General features: G+C 33.6%; 2 protein-coding genes across 3 annotated transcripts; both read left to right on the plus strand.

The window, feature by feature from the left end:
• Positions 1–502: 502 nt before the first annotated feature.
• Positions 503–6,526, plus strand: LOC142523317 (autophagy-related protein 18g-like). Its single transcript, XM_075627072.1, has 9 exons — positions 503–984; positions 2,057–2,509; positions 2,863–3,279; positions 3,419–3,658; positions 3,770–4,573; positions 4,649–4,806; positions 5,217–5,347; positions 5,874–6,068; positions 6,183–6,526. Exons 1-9 carry the CDS (start codon positions 820–822, stop codon positions 6,197–6,199), a joined length of 2,580 nt encoding a protein of 859 aa, XP_075483187.1. The 5' UTR covers positions 503–819; the 3' UTR covers positions 6,200–6,526.
• A 1,848-nt stretch (positions 6,527–8,374) lies between these two features.
• On the plus strand, positions 8,375–11,222 carry LOC142523327 (histidine-containing phosphotransfer protein 1-like). 2 transcript variants are annotated; one of them, XM_075627093.1, is made up of 6 exons: positions 8,375–8,596; positions 8,769–8,872; positions 8,975–9,043; positions 9,218–9,289; positions 10,303–10,375; positions 10,919–11,222. In XM_075627093.1, the coding sequence occupies exons 1-6, from the start codon at positions 8,534–8,536 to the stop codon at positions 10,958–10,960; spliced, it is 423 nt and encodes a 140-aa protein (XP_075483208.1). In that variant the 5' UTR covers positions 8,375–8,533; the 3' UTR covers positions 10,961–11,222. The 2 variants fall into 2 exon arrangements, with proteins under 2 accessions (XP_075483208.1, XP_075483200.1); XM_075627085.1 differs by having other exon boundaries at positions 8,378–8,596; positions 8,742–8,872.
• Positions 11,223–13,722: the final 2,500 nt, after the last annotated feature.

Here is a 13,722-nt window from a genome sequence, read left to right on the forward strand (position 1 = left end):
ATAATAAGTATATTGTGAAATGATCTCATGAGTCTATATTTTTAACAAGACGACATCATTCATACCTAACATGAAAGGTAATATTTTTTAATCAAAAAATAATGTTTTTCATAAATTAAGTTGGATCATATATTTGTCTTATAAAAATAACTCGTCAGACTATCTCATTAAAATTTTGTATTTGAATGAAAACAACGATTTGATTTCTTTTGTATTAGAATAAACGGCTATACATTTCATGTGTTTTATTTTTTTATAATTCATATTATGATTTTAATCTCAATAAAATACGTGTAATAAACTAAATTTTTTTAAAAAAAAATGAGATAACTCATATATTTTTTTAAAAAAAAAATTAAATTGTCTTTATTTACTCAATTCAAGGATGTGGTTACAAAATTATTCTAAAATTTACTTTAAAAGTTGGGACAAGAAAATAAACCAAATAAGAAACAAATAGTAAAAATGATTTTAAATGAATATCAGAGCGCAAACAGTAAAAGAAGCGGAGGAGACGCGAGCGTGTATAAATACAGAAACAATAGAGAGAGCATGCGCCTCAAGTCAAAACTCCTAAATTTTTACAAAATTAAGGAAACCAAAATTGCGAACAACATCAAATATTTTTGCGAGTATTTCGCGGTGGTGTTCCCATTTCTCCAGCGATCGCAGATTTTTGATGATCGACGGCGGTAAGTATTGCGCGTCGGCCAGTCGGCGGAGCACGACGGCGGTGGAGTTGAATCGGGAGTTGCTCGTCAGTCGGTGGTGGTTGGGAAAATCTGAGAGGATAAAGTCTGAAGGATTTATCTTTAAAAAATGAGGAGAAACATGGGGAAAAACAGCAAATTGCTGCCTAATTCTTTCAGAATTATTTCGTCTTGTATCAAAACGGTATCGACGAATGCTAGCACCGCAGTGCGGTCGGCCGGTGCGTCCGTCGCCGCCTCCATTTCTTCCTCTGGAGACGATCGAAAAGAGCAGGTCGGCATTTCTGACATTATTTTTCAAGCTTCTTGTCTGTATTCTGCTTTTTTTTACTTCATGTAGTGGTCAGTTTTATTAAGTGTTTGATTGTATTGGTTTCTTTTCTTTTTTTTAGTTCAGTTCATTTCGTTGATGTCTTGATTGAGTTTGAGCCCTTAATTTCGGAAATAATTGAGTTTTTGTTTTAATTGTATAAACTAGATGAATCGCATCAGAAGTTAATTTTAGCGTGTGAAAATCTTTATTGTGATTAGAAAAAACTTAATTTGCGGAAATAGAACCTTGAATCGACTTCCTCCCAATCAGACCGCATAATCAAATTTACTTTCGTATACTTGTTGAGATAGAACATGCTCTAGGATTCAAGGAACTCTGTAGGCAAAGGGATTTTAATTTCATGGTGGTTTCATTTGTGAAAATTTCCAGTTCATGTACCAATGTGTGGCGGCCTAGGATGCTTGTATCTCTAGTTTATTCCAGTACAAGTCCCCCTTTTGTTGTTTTTCTGTCTACAAATAAAAGCCGTTTGAGTGATTTAATGATCTAAATTAAAGGGAACCAACTATTAATTGACTGACCACCTCTCTGTGTTTATTTTAACGTAAGTGCTGTTCCATGTCTTATTTTATTTGAAGGTTGCTTTTTTTCCTTGGATTTTTCTCTCTTCCCAGTGATTTCTCCAAAATCTTTTTCATGTTAATCCTGTCCTAGGTTGCTGGAAGTACTAATTTTTAAAAATTGTTAAAGTGATTTGTTTCAGTTTGTTTCCTTGCTTAAGACAGCACTTGTTATTGGATCACTTTGTGCGAATATGGTCACTTGCGTATCATAAACAGAGGAAGTTTGCGCCAATTGCCTCAAAATCATGCTACGGAATGAATAGGATGAAATTTTCTTATTTTTGTTATGCTGTCATTGAGCCTGTTTACTAGTGCTATAATAATCTTTCGCCTTTATCTGGTAGTAAGAGCTTTACATCCGATTTAGGAGTCTTATGTGTGTCGCTTATAGTTGGGTATTTTCAGAGTGACTCTCTACTTTTCTGGATCTGATCCTCTGTGTTCTTCAGGTATTATGGGCTGGCTTTGACAAATTAGAGAATAGTCCAACAGGCTTCAGGCATGTCTTGTTGATTGGTTATCTAAAAGGTTTCCAAGTTTTTGATGTTGAGGATGCCTGTAGCTTTAGTGAACTGGTTTCAAGGCGTTACGGACCAGTTACATTTTTACAAATTCTTCCAGCTCCTGCAAATTGTAATGGTGCTGAAGTGTACAAAAAATCACATCCTATGCTAGTGGTTGTTGGTGGGGACGATAATGAAAGGATCGCTCACCCTCAGGCTACTTGGTCTTTCACTAATGGTGCAACAGAATCATCTTTAGGGTGCTCGTTTGACCCCCCATCTGCTGTTCGATTTTACTCAATGAAATCAAATGAATATGTGAAGGTGGTTGACTTTAAATCTGCAGTGTTTATGGTTAGATGCAGCCTACAAGTGGTAGCTATTGGCCTTGAAGAACAAGTATGTAATGCATTTTTTACTGAACTTTTCCTTTAGTTGTTTTATTTTCTCTTTTTGTTTTTATTTCACATACTGGCTGTGGTGTGTTATGTTTGGATTATACTCTCATCGGCCTGGCTGTTACATGGATATATAGGAAATTTTTATAAATTTATCAGGTTTGTTTCTCAAATGAAGTATATGTCGTGTGCAAGAGTGGTTAAAATTGGTTGCAAGTGTATACTTCATTAACAAGATAGCTTTTAAGAGTGCCTGCCATTTTTATGTTCGAATCATATTTCTAATGGAACTTAAATACTGTTCTGATTCATGCTAAAAAAAACTACAAGTCTGATTGGTTGTTTATTGAGCAGGTATATTGCTTTGATGCACTTACGCTTGAGAAAAAATTTGTTGTTGTCACCTATCCTGTTCCCCGATTCAGAGAGCAAGGACCTGTTGGAATGGGGGCAGGGTATGGTCCAATGGCTGTTGGACCTAGGTGGTTGGCTTATCCTCCTAATCGCCCGTTTATGTTAAATACGGGCCGTGTGAGTCCAAAGAACATTTCTTCTAGTGTTAGTCCATCCACATCTCCGGGGAGTGGAACCCTGATGGCTCGTTATGCAATGGAATCCAGCAGACACTTAGCTGCAGGGATACTTACACTGGGTGACATGGGTTATAAAAAACTATCCAAATACTGTCCTGAGCTACTTCATGAGAGTCCTAGTTCTCCTGGCTGGAAAATTGGGAAGCTAGCAGCATCTGAACCAGAGAATGCTGGCGTGGTAGGTTCACTGCACTATTAACATTATCATGTTCATTTTGTAACTACTGACTGAATGAGACATTATCTCTTTGAAATTTATAATAGAAGGTGTTAGGTTTGCCATTTTACCACAATGTTCTTGAATTTGTCTACTGCAGGTAGCTGTGAAGGACCTTGTTTCCTCGGAAGTTATATCACAATTTAGGGCTCATACAAGTCCAATATCTGCTTTATGTTTTGATCCAAGTGGGACTCTTCTGGTTACTGCCTCTGTACATGGAAATAATATAAATGTTTTTAGGATCATGCCTCCTCATAAATGTAATGGATCAGGTGGTAACGACCGGGGCACTTCACATGTGCATCTTTATAAGTTGTATCGGGGTATAACAACTGCTGTAAGTATATGCAAGTACCCAGTCTTAACTATTATTCTTCTAATACCATCTTCTTTTTCCTGAAAAAGTCAAGGTTTATGAGTTTCCTGATTCCTTTTTATTTTTTGACAGGTAATCCAGGATATTTGTTTTAGTAAATACAGTCAGTGGATTGCTATTATTTCAACTAGAGGAACTTGCCATATCTTTGTTTTGTCCCCTTTCGGGGGGGATGATGGTATCCAAGCTTTACAGACTCATGAGCAAGGTACCTTACTGTTTTTAGCTTCATCTACACCGTGGTGGTCTACTTCATCTTTCACCACAAATGAGCAACATTCTTCTCCTCCACCTACTTGCACCCCTTCTATCGTCACCCGGATAAAATGCAGTGACTTGGGCTTACTTAATTCAGTAAGCAACGTCGCTGCTTCAATGGTTGGGAAGACAAGTGTACCATCTGGAGCTATTGCTGCTTTTTTTCACAATCCTAAGTCTACTGGTTCTTTGGATGTTCTTTCGAGCTCCAATGCGTTGGAGCACATCTTAGTCTATACCCCATCAGGCTTTGTTGTTCAACATGAAATTCAATCATCATTAGGGGTTGAACTGAGCGAGTGTAGAACCAATTCCTGGTCAACTGCACAAGTGAACCCACAACATGAGGAGTTCAGAGTGAAAGTTGACCCTACACAATGGTGGGATGTTTGCAGAAGACTAGATGATCTGGAAATTGAAGAATGTATATCTGGCATCTTTGATGGAGAGAACGCTTATCTTGACAACTCTAGAATTGGTTCCCAGGAGGAGTTTTCTGGGGAGAAGGAATTGGTAAAGAGCGACACGATGAAATCTGCAGAGAGAACACCATGGTATCTGTCTAGTGCTGAAGTGCAAATAAACTCTTGCAGGTTACCCATATGGCAAAAGTCGAAGGTATGTATTCATGAATTACTGATGCCTTCGTGTTTTATTGTGGGTTTTCTGTAACTAATTTGAATGGTTTGCTAGATACATTTCCATGCAATGGAACCTCCAAGAGCCGAATGTTATTTTGGTGGTGAGTTTGAAATTGAGATGTTGGCTTCACATGAATTGGAGATAAGACACAAAGATTTGTTGCCAGTATTTGACCATTACTCTAGTGCAAGGCCTGGATGGACTAGCCGGTGAATATCTTATCCTTGGTTCTGGTTCTTATGCATTCTTGATTATGTCTTCTTGTTTGGTTTGTCCATTGATATTGCTGCAAATTTCCAGTTTGAATGGAATATTCTCTCGTCTACTATATTTCACTAAATGCACCAAGAAATCAATCTATCATGGTCATTTTGTAATGCTTCCTTTTTCATAATGGTACTTTACGAGCTGGCTACAGGTTACCCTTTTCTCTTCTTTATCTCCCCCTCGAATAATATATATCATCCAATACTGAAAGTAGGGACACCAGTCCTGGTTTATGTACTTACATTTGAAAGTAGGGACAACAGTCCTGGTTTATGTACTTACATTTGAAAGTAGGGACAGCAGTCCTGGTTTATGTACTTACATTTGTATTTTACTTGGTTGTTTAATGTAGATCCATGTCCTCTGAAGGACGACATCATAGTGCTTCCACTGATAGTTGTCAAGCTAGAGAGACAACTGGTGGCCCGCGTTTTATTTCTCATTCAAATCCACCAGCAGATAGTTCTACTGAAAAATCAGGAGGTAAGATACTTTTTTCTTCATAAATGCCTTATGTGCAGCATACTTGTGAAATTATTTAGCTTATGTTTCTCTTACCTAAATGTAAGAAGCTTCGTTTTTTTCTGGTTGCATTTGGCGGTGACAAGTTCTTCTGCCAAGCTTGTGGATGTTTTATTTGCCTTTAATTCGCAGACAGTTCCCCTCCTGAAATTAGAAGACCAGACAAGTTGATGTATTAACTGATGTACTCCATCGCATCAAGTGCGAAGTTCATTTTCTTCCCATTTTCACCACAATCGTCGAGAGAATAGATATTTATCTCGATTTTGAATACCAGAACTTTGATAGAACTCTTGTACTACTTGGCCATTCTGCAAATCCCTTAAACATAGTAAAGAGAGAAGGTCAAAAATCTAGACCCATCTCCCACTTTTCCTCCACTGATTTTACAATTTCTAACACTGCCTTTAGTGGTATTTTCCTTCCAGAAATAAGATTTCGTGATTAAATGTGGTAAAATACAGACCCGATGTTTTTATGCCTACAGAGATGGAGAAAACAGTAGATTTTGGGCATTTCTTCAATGAAGGCTACTGCAGTAAGCCAGAGTTGGGCGATTATCACGACTCAACTGAAGCTGCAACCGAAGAAGTGGATGACACCGGTGCTAGCAACACTCACGATGAGGAGGAAAAATCTGAGGAAGGATGGATCGGTGGGATGTTTGATTTTTCCGAAGATGGTAATATACTCTACAGCAAAAACGCCACCATCCCATTTCTTTTTAATTCATGGCCTATTTGTCAATTCCAGCTCATGTGTCAAATCTTAGCTTGAATTCTTGCATTAATCGCAGGTGATCATACAGAGTAAATATTCACGAACCTACGATTGACAGTGCTACTCGAGCACAATACTACGTAAGCGATAACCCATGCTTGTCCCTATTTGTGTGTATATTCATGTTTGTCAATTAGCAATTCTTGAAATCTGGAAAGGGTGCATCATGTAAAATTATGGATTTGATTCAGGGGGAATTAGGATTTACATTTGTTTTGTTTGGGGACGCTCACTCAATCATGTACAGTTTATTTATTGTTCCTGCACAGGTCGGTTCCCATCTGTATTGACATTTTTTAATTTAAAAAGAAAAAAAAGATGAAAAAGAAATGGAAAGCAAACAGATCACATTTCGTTTAATGGATATCTCGTTATATTATTAGATTAGCTGGGTGATCACTATCTAATGTTTTTTGGGTTTGCATTATTTAAAAACTTTGTTACTCAATTAAACATGGTTGTTTTACTTTCATCTCACATGAACCTTTTACAATATTTGTTTCGCAAGTGTGTTTTTAAATACAGTGTACTGCTAATATTTAAGTAAAGTTAAAACATATGCTCATATATATTGCTTTTTATTTGTTTGAATTGTTTTTCTATTTATATTTTTTATTCAACTCTATTGATGGTACTTTTTTTATTTTTAATAAAGTTTATAATGTATATTTTATATTTTGTTTCATTTTTAAGACAATGATATTTTTATTTAAGGGCTAGTTTTCGTGTGATCCCACGATATGAATGCGATGGTTTTTAGAATTAATCACATTTTATTATTTCATTACAGTTAGTCAAAATGATTAATTCATTTGAATTTTCAAATAGGAGTGTAAACGAATCGAATCGAGTAAAATATGATGAAAATTTGAAGATTCAAATTTTGCTAGCATTAGTTCTATTCGTGTTCGAGATCGATTCAAAGTCAAATTTTTTAAAAATTTGATTTGAATTGAAGCTCGAGTTCAGTTCGAAAAATTCAAACATGTTAGCGAACTATTCGAATTATTGCTCGGAAATAGTCTCGAAAGGCTCAAATTTTATTTATTTAATATATAATTATGTTATATTAATAAAATATTAATGAACTATCGAATAAAATAATTTAAGCTCGAGCTCGGCTCGAAAAAATATAAAAAATGTTCGAGTTCGGTTCGAATTCGATAAGTTCAACTATAAATCAAATATTTTTCTAATTGACTCGAAAAACGTGAATTAGTTGGTTCATTTAGACCTCTAGTTCAAACCTTATAAGTGTACCTTAGTAAATTTTAAAAGTGAAATCATGAAGAATAATTTTTTAGGTGGAAGAATGCGGTATTGACCTAATGCCTGATGAAAAACGGAAACTGTTTTCGACATTTACTTATTATCATCTTATTAAAGTGGAAAGTTCATTTTCAATATCAGATTGAACATTCTAAAAAATTCCAAAAACGAAAATTTATTCAAGCCATCTCGTTGTATAAATCATATTCTTTTATTTTTCTTAGGTGGGAAATATGAACCTAACAACTAAGTTTCAGTGTCCGATGGCGACCCAAGCGGGGCCCGTCGTAGAAATTTAATATAGTTGCCAAAAAACAAATAAACAATCGCTTATGGGGAAAACAATTTCTGTGCATAAATTTTATAATAAATATTTAATTTTTTTAATAAGCTTGACTATTTTTGAAATAAATAAACATACAATGTTATGGAAACGAAGGTGCATGTGTCCGTACGTATAATTTTCACAAAATGTATTTCGTGATAATTATTCTAATATCCTCGTCAATACCTGGGAGAATTTTATTTTTATTTTGGGTAGCGTCTACGGTCGTATTTAGTGAGACGGATCTCTTATTTGGATCATCCATGAAAAAAGTATCACTTTTTATGCTAAAAATATTACTTTTTATTGTGAATATCGGTAGAGTTGACCCGCCTTACAGATAAAGATTCGTGAGACCGTTTCACAAGAGACCTACTCATAATAACTAGTGACGGGGTAATAAAATTAAATTTTTAAATTTTTTAAGAATTTAGAATGAAATTGTTTCAAAAAATAAAAAAAGAATTTAGAACGAAATTATTCTTAATTATAGTAAAATATTTATAAATTAATATTAAAAAATTAATTACATCTCTGAAATAATATCATCCAAGATCCAAGAATCTTAATTTTGGCAAGTTAATTTTTTAGGTTTTTTATACAGCCCTCTTTAAACTGCCCATAATTATGCTATAACATAAACGCCTGCATTTCTTATCGAGAGATCTGCTAGTTGAAAGAAAAGTGCGGTCCTTTCGGTGACAAAGTAGATACTTTTCATTGGGTCCGGTCGAGTCGAGTGGTACGGGAAAGAGCAAAAAATCTGGGGAGCCATGGAGAATGCGGGGCAGTTGCGGAGACAATATGTTGACTTTGTTGCTTCCCTCTATCATGAGGTGAATTTTCACTGGTTTGATTCATCTTGTTTACTGTTTTCCCCCGAGAAATTATTGGGTTCTTGGTATTTTTGCTGCTTTTTTAATGCGGCTCCTCTAATTCATTCAATCTGGCATTTTCTTGATTTTTTATTCTGGGAAAAAGGGATTCTTGGATGATCAGTTTGGACAGTTGCAGAAGCTGCAAGATGAGGGCAACCCATATTTTGTCGTGGAAGTGGTTTCGCTTTACTTTGAGGATTCTGAAAAGCTTATGAATAATTTAACCACTGCCCTGTGAGTTTCATTTTTATCATGATTTTTTTTTTACTACGAAATTTCGATTTTACTTACGTTTTAATTTTCGATTTTCTGTTAATTTCGACTTTGACTTTGTAGTCAACAGCATGTCGTGGATTTTAAGCAAATTGATGCCCATGTTCATCAGTTCAAGGGTAGCAGTTCCAGGTACATCCTTTTGCTATATTTGATGTTTTGTGGTATGGTTTAGTCAGTCAATTTGCATGGCAACTGGATCTGGTCGCAGTCCTGAATGGCCATTGAGTGAACAATTCAAGAAATTGTTTTCCTGGGTTTTGTTCTTTTCTGATCTTTTTATGTGATATTTGGTCGAAATAACAGTATAGGTGCGCAAAGAGTAAAGAATACGTGTGTTGTCTTCAGAGACTACTGCGAGGAGAAGAACCTGGATGGGTAAGCTCATCTTTGTGATCATTTTTCATTTTCTCGTAATCTACATGCATTAGTCAGAAAGTTATTCCAAGAAAGAGTTGTGAAATTGTTGATTTTCGAAGTGTTCTATTATAGTGTTGAATTGATGAAGTGGTCATTGACTTGTTACTTTGCCTACGTCCTCTTTCTGCATTTGGGATAATTTTTTAGATCCATTCTTATCCTTACTCATGGCCAAGCGGTTCACATTATCAGTACTCAAACGAAATCGGGAAAATCTGACAGTACCCTTTTGCACTCAATGTGGAAAATTAGACTATGGCCTTGTTTGTTCTCATTGGAATAAAATGTTTCTCTGAACAATGTGGAACTGCTAATATGGACCAACTCAACCGGAAAATTGATCGGAATCATATGCTCCACGGTAACTTTTGTATGAACCGTTAAATACTCCAGATCCCTATGTAAACAATCATGTGCATTTTATTTTTTTGCTTACAATAAATAACAATCCTGATATGTTGTGTTATCATATCTTATTTGAAGCAACGCTATAGACAAAAGATAATGCCTGTCATTCCATTGCCCTGTGGACTGCATAAAAGTACCAGCCTCCATTACCAGCTACACCACAAGTTTCAAGAACCATAAGCTTGATGCTCAGCCCTTGTGGCTGGACACAAGCCAACACTTGGCCTTTAAGTGTCTCTAAAGCTCTGCCCTCTTGGTGCACTTTAAAATCTCTGCACTTTTTACTCAAAAAAAAAAGCTCTTCACTTTTTAATCACAACCTAAATGTACATGTAATATTGTTGGGGTGTCTCATTGTAGGGAAGCTGATGCTTCACATGCACCTAGGCTTGATGAAATGCATGTGCCTAAGTAAGGCTTGCATTTCTAGTAACTATGTTCAGAAGTCTATTTTCCTTGTCTACCTATCATCGATGCGGGGTTTGACTCGGAAAATACAATCTTTTTTTCAGGATGCATTAATCTTTGTGTCACATAGTAAGACCGAGTAACTTTTTGTGCAGGTGCTTGAAGTGTTTGCAGCAAGTGAAACATGAGTACTATATTGTGAAGAACAAGCTGGAAACTATGATTCGGGTAAATATTTGGAATCCTTATGGTTCTGTATGATCACATCATACAATTTGAGATCCCCTTGCTAGCGTTCTTTTAGGTTGTGCATGGAATGAGTGATGGATTTCAGAACCATTGACTTTCAATTTCCTTGACTCGCTTTGATTTATAAAATTCTAAGTGAATTTCGAATCTACTCAATATCAAGTCATGCATTTTCCATAATAAAATCCACCCGAGATATGTGATTTGAAATTTATCTATTAAATCATTCCTCAAGTCAAATCCGTTCCTCCAAATCAAATTCATCAATCGAAGCACAACCTTGCGTACTTCCTAAATAATGTGGTTTATTTGTCAGATTTTATATATCTGCCTACTTCCAGGAATGACTAGTCGATGCTCTCCTCTGCCCCACTTTTTCCTTTCAATGCCCTATACATTGGCTTGCTTTCTATATATTTTTCTAAACATGTCACCTAATAACAATTTTTTTACTGTACTTATTTTCAAATCCCGTATCCTAAAACCAAAATATCGTAAAGTAATTGCCTTTAATGTATGTAGCTGGAGCGACAGATCTTGGAAGCTGGTGGGACAATTCCATGATACCCTGAACAAAGCTTTTGTTACTAAATCCTGGTATGAAAACAACTTGAGGTTGATGATGATGAAACAAGCTGTTTCTTGTTATTTAAAAGACGCTGAAGTTTCTCGTCGCTCAATTCTGTTAGATGTTGATCTTAGCATCTGTTTATGTGTGTCTGTGTGTATCATTTTCTGTTTCGATCTTATGTTACCTCAGAAGTCACAGCACACTTTCTAGCTCTACCTTGATGACATTTACAGGTCGATTTTACTGCTTTTTTAACCTTAAACTTCATCTTGTTGGGGAGTTTTGTGACTTCCGATTGTGTGTTCAAGAATGTTTGTCATGGGCTTTCAGGGAATTGAACCATGTCACTGCCCCTATTTTTTTTTAAGACGTGAAAGTCTAAAATATTTGAGTCGTTTGAAGAAATGGTTGTTTGTTGCAAAAGAAAGTGCGCAACTACCATTGTTTCTAATTTTTTAGGTATGTTATTATTTTTTGTCCTATTATATAATATGTGTTCGGTCCTAAAATTCTTCCAGATTCGTTAAAATGAAAATATTTGAAATCAAGAAATTTCAGATAAATGATTTTAAATTTTTATAAGAAAAATATATGTGTATTTGCTAGTTTTTAATCATTCCTTTAATAATGTAAACATGGTCTCTTGATTTAAACAATATGATGAATTTAGGACAATAAAGTGATTAAACTCTAAACTGTAGATTATATTTTCAGAATAAAAACTTTTTTGGTACATGTATTTGTTAGAGTTGGTCTTTTGTAAGACGGTCTCACGAATTTTTATCTGTGAGACGGGTCAATTTTACCGATATTCACCATAAAAAATAATACTCTTAGCATAAAAAGTAATACTTTTTCATTGATGGTCCAAATAAGATATATGTCTCATGAAATACGATCCGTGAGATCATCTCACATAAGTTTTTTTCTACTTTTTATTTGTGCGTGAACTTTTATGGTGATCCAATTGATACGTATGAAGTAAATAATGTTAATTTTGATGAGCTATTTAATATATATATATATATAATATATATATATATATATGTGTGTGTGTGTGTCTATAAAGAAACTTATTTTACCTCTTATGACGACAATGATATGTTTAGAATTTATCTAAAATTATGTTTGTTTATATATATACTACATATAATATATGAATAATTTATATACTTAAACTGATAAATATAGAAAATAAATTACAAATGTTTTATTTGGCTAGAATTTTATTTGTGCATACTTTACAAATTTTCTTAATGTGTATTTGGTACAAATATTCAAAAAAATAGTTGTTATAATTAATACTATTTAAAAAAAAAAGATTATAGTTGACTTGAAATATGATTTAAAACTAAAATTATTTATGTGTTATTGTAGTATAATATTACATATAATCTATATATATATAAAAGCAGAGTTTTTGCCAAAAATAGTAATTTTTCTTCAAAATGTCATTTCTAAAAAAGGAAAGATGTATCATGAATATTGAAATATGTGTACCGCAATAAATGATAATTTCATTTATTGTTTGCATTGATAATATCAATTCATTTAGTTCAAATTTGAATTTTATTCATTTTTATATTAATTGAAATATAATTTATGTATTATATGTCTTTTATTATTTTTTATTCAAAATGAAACTAAACTCTATTAAATACATAAACTACATTAAAATTTTTGCATGGATTATATCAATCAATTTAATTTGTGATATGATTTGAAAAAAATATTTCTCATTAGTTTATTAAATTTGATTTAAAAATATTTATTTATCACATGTTAAAAAATAATAATATATATAGTTTCTAAGAAATTAAAGAATTAAATATGTATTTAGGTTGGTGGTCGACATTAATATTTTAAACACGATAAGGACCATGTCATTGTCTTAGGGTAACACAATTAATCGACATACATTTATATTTAATAATTTTTTTCAAAATTAGAGAAAAAATAGTTTCTTATTTTATTTTTTTTATAATTATATTATTTTTTTACAATTTAAATATATTTTATTTTTTATAATAATTAATTTTTAATAATATAATCCCGTGCATCGGGTTAAAAACTAGTATCTGATATACGTAAGATTTAAATATATCATGGGGTAAAATAGGTATTTTAGTTAAGCTGGATACCGTAAAATGGTGAAGTCTCTATTGTTGCTATATTTTGAAGCTTAAGGGGCTAAATTGCTATAAATGGTTAAACTATGATTTGATGGACTGATGGTTTATCTTATATATTGGGTTAAAATATAATGGGCCGATCCGACACACCAAAAAGCATGGACGCGGATACATGGGCCCATTAAATAATTATAAAAGATGTTCAGCGACAGCGTAGCTGAAAGTAAAAAATGAATGCTACCGCCTTGTTTGGTAGGGCCCATTAGCAACGACCCGGTTTACAATTATGATTTATCATATTTGATGAAAAACAAATATATATTATATTTATATATTTGAATTTATAACAAACATAGGATATAATATTTTAAATCCAATCATAATTATCGATTTTTTTAAAAAATGTTATTAAGAAAAAACTACATATTTTTTTATTTTTTTAAAAAAAGTATACAATAGAAAAATTCATGCACGCGAGTAATTGTGTGTCAAAGTATATTTTGAAAAGTCTTTAATCAAGGTTTGGCTTGAATACGGAACTCTCGCATTTCGTTCCACGGCTTTCAAGATGTCTTACTTCTTCTTTCTTTTAATTCTTATATAATCTAAATTAAGTATAATTA

This window comes from Primulina tabacum, chromosome 2 (genome assembly GCF_025594145.1).
Source record: "Primulina tabacum isolate GXHZ01 chromosome 2, ASM2559414v2, whole genome shotgun sequence".
NCBI classification, from domain to species: domain Eukaryota; kingdom Viridiplantae; phylum Streptophyta; class Magnoliopsida; order Lamiales; family Gesneriaceae; genus Primulina; species Primulina tabacum.